Source organism: Rattus rattus, chromosome 16, assembly GCF_011064425.1.
Source record: "Rattus rattus isolate New Zealand chromosome 16, Rrattus_CSIRO_v1, whole genome shotgun sequence".
In the NCBI taxonomy this organism is placed as follows: domain Eukaryota; kingdom Metazoa; phylum Chordata; class Mammalia; order Rodentia; family Muridae; genus Rattus; species Rattus rattus.
In genome coordinates, this window is record NC_046169.1 from 12,577,494 (window position 1) to 12,586,618 (window position 9,125).

Consider the following 9,125-nt stretch of genomic DNA (forward strand, 5'->3'; position numbering starts at 1 on the left):
GAGAGTGGCCGAGAGCCTCAGAATTCCATGTTTGTGGTCAGGTCCTGACTCTACCCATGCTAACTATGTGGTTGAACAGGTTCCCACGTTGCTCTTGTAAAGGCAGTCTCTGAAAGGACCCGTGGTATGGAGCTGGAGCAGTAGCTCAGTGAAGAGTGCACGCTGCCTCTTGCTGAGGACCCGTGTTAAATTCCAAGCACCCGTGCTGGTCAGACTAACAATTGCTTGAACTCTGACTCCAGGGCAGACAGCACCCTCCACTGGTCTCCACGAGCACCTGCACTCATGTGCACAGATGCCCTCCCCTCACAAGTGCACAGGATTCAAAGTTAAAAGTCACTTTCTTTTTAAAGGGCCACATATTGGAAGCCAGGTGACAGCTATGTGTGAGGGTCCTGCCTAGCTCAGTTGTGACATACCAGCAGCTCGACTGTCCCACCTCGGAGTGCTTCCCACCCAGTGGCCCAGCCTTGCATTCCGTGTGGAACAGCAGAGCACAGGGAGTAGAGGGTGGGAAGCCAGAGGGGAGCCGAGCAGGTCACCTCCGGCCACCCAAGGTCGAGGACAGGCCCTGCAAAACCAAATAAGAACACCCTAGCCCCAATGGATGCCACTCAGAGGACAAAGACCAGCCCATAACCTTGCCATGCATGTGTCAGTGTCCAGACTAAGGACGCTGAGCCTGTGCTGCTGTCCCTCCCTGCAGAGGCGCAGATGAGGATGGGGAAGAGGAGACGGCCCCAGGGCCGAGGCAGGCCCATGACAGCCTTTACCGAGTGCACATGCCCAGCCTGTACAGCTGCGGAAGCAGCTACGGCAGTGAAGCCAGCATCCCAGCCGCCGCCCACACTGTCAGCAATGCCCCGGTCACCGAGTACATGTGAGTTATGGAGGTCGGGGACAGGGACCATGCACAAGCTCGGCTGGGGAGCCTGCAAACTGTCAGGCTTTGGGGAGGGGGGCAGGTGTGGGGCCTGTATAGCTGCATGGAGGTGCTCGGGATATGGGGTGGGGGGCTTTCATCAAGGCTGGGCAGCCAGGGCTTCATGTGGAATGGCCTGGCACTAATCTGTGACTAGGTGAGCCCAGTCAAAAGCCATGGGGGAGGGGCACATGGCCAGGTGGAGGGTGAGTGCCTTTGTGGTAGACTGGTAACCTGGTGGACTCTGACTTTGCCAGGGAGGCTGGCATGCCTTGAGGACTGTTCTGAGTTTGATACTGCAAGGGTAACATTGGCAGAGCTGGCCAGGCATGGGGCCTGCCTGGCTCCACAGCATCCACACCTGTGACCCCATCACTCAGTAGTAGGTAGAGGCAGGAGGATCGGGAGTTGAAGGTCACCCTTGGCAACATAGCAAGTTCAAGGCCAGCCTGGGCTATGTGAGACCCTATGTAAACCAAACCAAACAAAACCTATGACAAATACCCCAAAACAACAATAGAAAGATGGCCCCCCCCAGAGTAAGCACCATGTGGCCCTGACTGTTCACTGCTCTCTCTCCCCTTCCACTCAGGAGCCAGAATGCCAATTTCCAGAATCCCCGCTGTGAGAACACCCCCCTCATTGGGCGCGAGTCCCCACCGCCCTCAGTAAGTCTCAGGGCAGGAGGGTGGATGGGGAGACTCTTGGGCTTGAGGGCTCTGCCTATCTGCGGCCACAGTACCCTGGTGTGGCTCTCACAGGCCGCATGGGCCTGCAATACCAGGGCCTAAATAGATGGGGCTGGGTGGGTCCTGCAGCTCTTGCCAGCCTTGAGGAGCCTAGGAATCAGTGTGGACAGCCTCTGGGTTCTACTACCCAACCAGCAGGGCAGCCCTTGGTTCTCTCTTGAGATGAGCAGGCAGCCAGCAGGGCCCCCGTGCTCTCTCCCCACCTTTCCCCTGGTCTTCGCAATGCCTTGGCTTGGCAGCTTCACCATTAAAGCCTCCCCCCCTCCTCTCTCCCCTCCCCTCCTCCTCCTGCCTCCTCTTCCTCACTCTCCTCCTCCTTTCTTTCCCCTCTTCCCTCCTCTCACCCTTCTGTCTCTGTTCTCCCTTCTCTTCCCTTCCATTTTTCTCCTCCCTCCTGCGTTTCCTCCTTCCCTCCTTCCTTCTTACCTTTCCCCTGCCTTTCTTCCTTTCTCTCTCTAAACATCCCCCATGTCTCAGCCCCAGTCTGCTGTGTCCCAGACCTGATGTACTTTCCAAGCCCCCTGGAGTGACAGGTAGGACAGAAGGATCAGGGTGGACTTGGTGCCAAAGAGTAGGTGCTGTTGGAAAGATGGGGCCCCCTGCGGCTTCCTGAGGGCTGGGCTGTGAGGACAGGACCTAAGAGGCTGAAGGCCGCCTTGCTGTAGGAACATCCACCATGTGTCAGCCACATCGCCCCAATGTCCCCTAGCGCAAGGCGGGGCTGGGATGCCCAGGACCTGGACCAGGGACTGTCAGGCCTCTATGTCACATTTGACTGCCCTCACCCTTGGCCCTCTGGTCTCATGGTCTACTTGGGGCCGGCCACGCCTGGCGTTGAGGACACCCCTCTCTCTCTCTCTCTCCTGCATCCCTCCCACCCTGGGCCCTCCTAGCGCTACCTGGCTGCCCTGGACTCTGGCAGCCATGCAGGCTGGCAGTTTAAACCCATGGACAGCGCCCGAACACTGTGGTAGCTGTACCCTCAGAGTGACAGGTACTGACCACCCAGCCCCCATCCCGCACGGCTGTCCGCCTGCACCTCCATGCCTTGACCCCTGCTCACCATCCTCCACCCACTGTTTGGGGGTCTGGAGGCCCCTGCAGTGGTCCTGAGCCCACTGATGTCACAGGGACCCCAGTCCAGGCTTGACTCTATCACCAGCTGCAGGTGGCCCAGCCCGTCTTGTCACTTCCGTCCAGGCCCATGTGGGCATCTGACTTTGGGTGCAGAGGTGGGTCCCTGGGTATGTGGTCCTGCATGTTGACCCATGCACAGGTACCCATAGGTGTGCTCATGGGTGTGAATATCTGCCCCCTGCCCCGTGCCTGCTTGGGCTCCTCCAGGCCTCTCTGGGCTATCACTTCCTGTCCCATCCCACCAGTTGTCCCATTCCAGCCCCCATCCCTTGTCACCTCTGCATGTCCATGGAATGACATGGCTCTGGGCCCTGCTCCTCCCACCCCTGCACCATGGCCGCCTCATAGGCTGCTTGCAACCTTAACTTAGAATGTCTCAGGAAAGCACTCAGGACCCCGGGAGCATTCTCTCTCTCATTTGGGAACTGTGGAGCTAGCCTGTGCTCCCTGGGGTGGGCTGGGTGGGGGTCATCCTGCCTGATCTTCTGAGTGCTGGTGACCTTTGGCCCTGCCTCGGACATGCAAACTCGTTGCACATTGCCTGGCCTTGGCACATGCTTAGAGGCATGTTCCTTTGCAAACAGACACAGACAAGCATGCACGCACACACACATACACGCATACACGCACACTCACACACACACTCCACCCAAACCTTCACACCGGTGCTATTGTTAAGGTGTAGACCAAGATGTGTAGACCATCTGCAGAACCAGGCAGTAACCTCTGTCCTGAGTCACACATCCTTTAGTTAGTTTTCCCATCCAAGGGGTAGGTCAAAGCCACTCTAGCCTGAAGCACCCCTGTTTCCGGGGGTGGGGATGGGGGAGTGGAGTTGAATGGCTGGGGAGGAGGCTTAAGCCTCCTAACTCCGGTGGACACAGTAGCTGTGGTCAGTGGCCTAGCCGCCTGTGGGTGGGCCTGCCCTGGGAGCCCGTGCCTTGACCCAGGGCACAGCTCCGAGGCAGAGGTGTAGAGGCGGGGTTCGCGTGGCCTTCCCGCTCTTAGCATGTGTGGTGCATTCAGAGCCTTTAAGCTGAATTATTGGAGGTGGCAAAGATCTGACTGGGACTGTGAGAGTGGCTTAGTGACAGAAGAGAACTGAATGTACTTCACTGGGAAGGGTGCTTGCCTCTGTGGTCTAGCCTCGGCTACAGAGGCTGACCTTTGTACTCTAGGTATCATCACCCCCCTAATCTGTACTCAGTCCTTGGTCCAGCCCTGGACCAGTGACCTCTTACCTTAGGATTTTGCCAACCATGCTCCCCACTGCTGTATTCTGCCCCCCAAGGGTCGGCTGTGGCTCACCCTACCAAGGACCACATCAAAGAGGCTACTGGCTGCTCAGTCCCACCTAGGAACCCACCTGACCCTGGTCCCTCCTTCCCTCTCTCCTCCAGTACACCTCCAGCATGAGAGCCAAATACCTCGCAACGAGCCAGCCTCGCCCCGACTCCAGCGGCAGCGGGCACTAGACCGCGCACCGGCCAGCCATCTGCCCCCACGTGCCAATTGCCCCACCCTTCCTATGCCAGCACTGCTGCTTCTACCCTGCCGGACCCTCCACAAGCTACACCAGGCCAGCCCTAGGCACATCTGAAGGCTCCCCCGCTATACCCACCCTGCAGGAGGCATGGAGGTGCCCAGCATGAGCTCCAGGCCAGCCTGAGAAGTGAGGCTTCTGGGGCACTCGCCTGGACAGACGCTGCCACCAGCAACCTGCCCCCGCCTGCCTCCGTCTCCCCTTGTCCTTCTGTCCTCTTGGGCTCCCTGAGCCCTGCTCTGTGCCAGGTGCTTCTACCCCACGTTCCTTCCACAGGTGACCCTTCACGCTGTCCCTTGCACTCTGGGCGCTCCTTCCCTCCAGCTGCACCAAGCCTTTCCTGGTACTGCCCTAGCTGCTGACACGTGAGGACCACTTCTCCACAGGCGGACCCTGTGCCTGGCGCCCACCTGCTCACCCCCGAAGGACCCCTTTACACAGTCTCGTCTTCGCAATGTCCGGCGCCTGCCTTCCCTTACCACCCAGCTTACTTGGCTCTTCCTGTCGGTTCTGAGCTGCCTCTAGGGTGGGGCTCTTCCTACAGATTCCCTCAGCGCCCAGCCAGCCCTCCCCCGACAGCAGGTGCCATGCAGAGCCCAGGTCACGCCCTCCCTGGCCTCTCAGTGCTGGCCACCTTCTTGGTGCCAAACCCTCTTTCCCTTCGTTCCCGGAGAGTGGCAGCTTCTTCGTCCCCTTTGTTTTTGCACTGACCATGTTTGTCATCTCCAGGGCGGTCTGGGACATAGGCGACGCAGGACACTGCCCACTTTCCTCTCAATTTCATTCTCACCCAGGACAAGCGGCAGTGCCCTCTGGAGCCCACCCTTGGGGGGCTGAACCTGTGATGGCTGTGAATGTGCCCCCAGCCTCAGAGGGCCCCCGCTGGGACTAACCACTAACCTCACTCTCAGCTGCCATGGGCACTCCTGGCTGACCCTGAGCCAGCAAGCGTGACCCTAAGTCTAGCCTGGAGCCAGGGCTAGAATGGTCATTTCTTTGTGGGGTGCTGCCCGGGAGGGGCCAGACCCACAGGCTACTCAAAGGGCCTAGAGACCCCTCCCCAGGCAGGTGCTGCCCCAGGAGGAGCATGTCCTGGAGACTGGGGACTGAGGTCTGTGTGGCCTCAGCCCCCCAGCCCAGAACACCGCTTGCCTAAGGTGCTTTTGGCTTTAGTGTGTGACGTCTGCTGTGCTCCCTGCTGCAAGGGTCTGAATTAGCTTCCAAATCGGAACCTGGAGCCTCTCCCCGGCCCAGCCACCCAGTATGAGCTCTGGTCTGTGGGACAGGCAGCTACCAGCTATGGGCCAGTAGAGCAGCATGTGGCGGGAGGGGCAAGGCTGGGACCCTGTGGTAGTTGGTTTACAGACCTGTGGCCCTCCTGGAGCAACCTGGCAGCTACGGATCCCAGAACCCCCTGGGCTTCAGCTCCCTCCCCCCCAGAGGGGAGAGGGTCTACATTGCTTTCCTTCCCAAACAACCCCTTTGTTTGTGCTGGTGTCTGGGACCAAAAGGAGTGGGCAGAGGACTCAAAGGGTCTAGGGGTCCCAATCTGGGCATCTGTAGCTCCTAAGCTTGACAGAACCTCAATGCAGGGGACCCTGCCCTTGGCTCCAACTGATCTGGTGCCAGGAACCTCTAGGGCCATAGAGGCCCAGCTGCAGCCAGTCTGCCCACTGTGGGTATGTTCCTGGCCTAAGGTCCAGAGGGAGGTATGGGGCACCCCTACTTGGGTGCCTGGGTGTGCCCTGGGGCCTCTCAGAAGCACAAATGCTGCCCCTTGGCCGTGAGCTGGCCACAAGGTGAATGTATATAGCATGAGAGGCGGGCACTGCCCGGACGTGGCTGTGAACTTGTGCTGTCTTGGGAGTCCTGACCGTCATGTGCGTGCGTGCCCTCATCTGTGACGTTTCACTCACCGAGGCTGAAGAAAGGAAGCAAGGGGAAGTGAAAAGGGGGTTCTCACCCTGACCTCCGCGGAGGAGACGGCTCCTACCACTGTGGTTTGTTTCGTTTCGTTTCCTGATTTCTGGGGTGCCACTTACCTATTCAATCCCAGTGGTCCCCCCCACATCCCCAAGGGGTAAGCAGTCCAGTGCCAGCTGCCTGTGATTGGTCCCCAGTTCTCTTACCCAAGGGAACGCTACAGTTCTGGTGGGTAACAAGGAGGGCTGAGCCACCCAATGGAAGGAAGCCAGATCCCTAGCCCAGCCCGGAGCAGGGGTGTGACTGGGAAAGCTGATAGGACTGAAGGCTGCCACCCCAGCAAACGAGTTTATGTGAGCAGTGGGAGATCCTGGCCTGGAGCATCCTTCAAGCCCTTTTCCCAGTGCCCGCCCTCCCACCCTATATCACTATGCAATTCCTGACCCTAGCTCCAATGTCTGCCCTACCAGGTCCCAGCTCTGCCGGGCCCAGAAGGTGGATGGTTAGCTCCTGGGCCACAGGTGACCAGGGTCTCTCTTTGTTTTTAATCACAAGGGTGGTGTTCTGCACACTTCCTCCTGTATATGATTTTGAGACATTTGCCTCCCAGTTACTTCCCTCTGCCTGCATCTGCCCCCAGTGGACAATGTCATCTGAATCGAGCCAGCCCCAAGTTCCCCTCCAGCCTCCGTAGGGCCATGGCTGTGTGTTACTGTTGCCGTGCTTTCATTTTTAAACTGGGTTTGGGGTTTGATTTTTATTTTCTTTGGGGAACTTTATTTTTCTTGGCAAATAACTAAAGTTCTTGTCCATGTAATTTCTGTGGTCTCTATTCAGCTTGAGTTTCATGTTTTAAAATAAACAATTTTAAAAAACAGCGTGTTCTCTTCCCCCCCCCCCCACTGAACGGGCTAAAGACTCCAGAGCCATAAGCTGTACACAGGGTGGTTGCTTGTAGCTCAGGCTAGGGACATGGGTGCTGAGTGAGGTCTGTGGGAACAATGTTTAGTACTTTTCATGGACAGGAGAGCAGGACCTCATTGGCTGGTAAGGAGCCATTGAGAGTGACACTGTCCAGTAATCATTTCAGCTGAACTGCTTTAGCTGCTGAGTCAGGAAGAGATGGAAGAATCTAGAAGCTGGGGACCAGTTGGAAAGCTTTGTACTGGAGCACGGCTCCAGTGAGGGGCTGGGGGCGTGGCTCAGTGGTAGAGCCCCTGCCTAGAATCCCCCAGTGAGGGGCTGGGGACGTGGCTCAGTGGTAGAGCCCCTGCCTAGAATCCCCCAGTGAGGGGCTGGGGGCGTGGCTCAGTGGTAGAGCCCCTGCCTAGAATCCCCCAGTGAGGGGCTGGGGTGTGGCTCAGCGCTAGAGCCCCTGCCTAGAATCCCCCAGTGAGGGGCTGGGGTGTGGCTCAGTGGTAGAGCCCCTGCCTAGAATCCCCCAGTGAGTGGCTAGGGTGTGGGTAATCGTAAAGCACCTGCCTAGCGCCCCAGTGAGGAAGTTGCATGTGAAAGCCAGAACAGGGTTCATGGGAAGCAAGGGTCTAGCAGGAGGTGCTGGTTCTCCTCAGGACTGTACTTGCCAGTCTATCCACAATGCCCAGAGCTTCCTGTGGGACGTTTATGTTGAGGAGGAGGGGAGCAGACAGTGGTTCTGCTGAGAATGCTCGTGCCGGCACCTGCTGCTTGACCCACACTGATAACCAGCCCAAGACAGCACATGAGCCTCTTAATGCCTCCCATACGGCATAGATCAGACATTAGAAGGCTAGGGATGTACTCAGGACTTTGAGCATTCGCCTAGCATATGCGAGACTCATAGTTCAACTCTCAGCACCACCAAGGGGAAAAACCGAATAAATGGGAGAGGACTGTATTTAGTATCACACGGAACTTAGGCCAACGCAAAGGCCTGCAGTCCCTTCTTCTTGGTTGTATTCCTAGATCTGGGAGAGGGTCTCTGGAAAGCTGGGACTCACACTGGGAGTTCCATTGTGGGAAGTCATCAGCTGTGGCCACTAGGTGGCACCCAAGGACCTAAACTCCATGACAACATCTAAGCAAACTCCAGGGTCCAATATGGGATGCCTCTTGGTCCTGGGGTCCCTTCCATGGATTTACCAAGTGTCTTTACATATGTAGTTGGACAGAAAGCAGGGCTGGGTAGTTTTATACATTTCCCCCTTCTGTTGTTTTACTTTTTTTATTGTATGTGTATGAGTGTTGCCTGCATGTATGTCTTTGCATCACATGCATGCAGTACCGGCAGAGGCCAGAAGAGGGCGTCGGGCCAGTTCTAAGCCAACATATGGATGCTGGGATTCAAACCCCAGAGCCTCAGGAAGAACAGCCAGTGCTCTTAGCCACTGAAGCTCTCTCTCTCCAGTCTTACTTGGTTTTCAAGGTGAAGTCCAGGCTGGCCTTGAATTCTGTGTATCCAAAGATGTCCGTGTGATGTCCGTTTGAACCCAGGACTTAGTTAACACTTGGTAAGCACTCTATTGACTGAGACTCGTTTTCAATTCTTGTGTGTGTGTGTGTGTGTGTGTGTGTGTGTGTGTGTGTGTGTGAGAGAGAGAGAGAGAGAGAGAGACAGACAGACAGACAGACAGACAGACAGACAGACAGACAGACGGACTACCTCAGAAAGACAACTCTCCTAGGGGAGATAGAAGGTGTGGGGGATGAATGTGAATGTGGTCAGGGCACTGGGTGAATAGAGCTATCTTAATGAAGCCAATTACTGGGTACAATGGAAATACACCAATTAAGAAAATTGCCAAAAGATGAGTGAGATGGTGAAGCTGGCTAAGGTACTTCCTGTTAAGCCTCATGACCTAACTTGCACATG

The 9,125-nt window shown here is 56.9% G+C and overlaps 1 protein-coding gene across 2 annotated transcripts in view; it reads left to right on the top strand.

The window, feature by feature from the left end:
• Ttyh3 (tweety family member 3) overlaps window positions 1–7,151 on the top strand; it is a 28,645-nt gene extending 21,494 nt beyond the window's left edge. The window contains exons 12-15 of one of the 2 annotated variants that reach the window (XM_032886386.1): window positions 707–880; window positions 1,515–1,590; window positions 2,565–2,665; window positions 4,209–4,296. In XM_032886386.1, the coding sequence (XP_032742277.1) occupies window positions 707–880; window positions 1,515–1,590; window positions 2,565–2,645 (331 nt within the window). In that variant the 3' untranslated portion in view covers window positions 2,646–2,665; window positions 4,209–4,296. Of the gene's footprint in view, window positions 1–706; window positions 881–1,514; window positions 1,591–2,564; window positions 2,666–4,208 lie in introns of both variants that reach the window. The other variant, XM_032886387.1, reaches the window with a different exon arrangement.
• The last annotated feature ends 1,974 nt before the right edge of the window (window positions 7,152–9,125 follow it).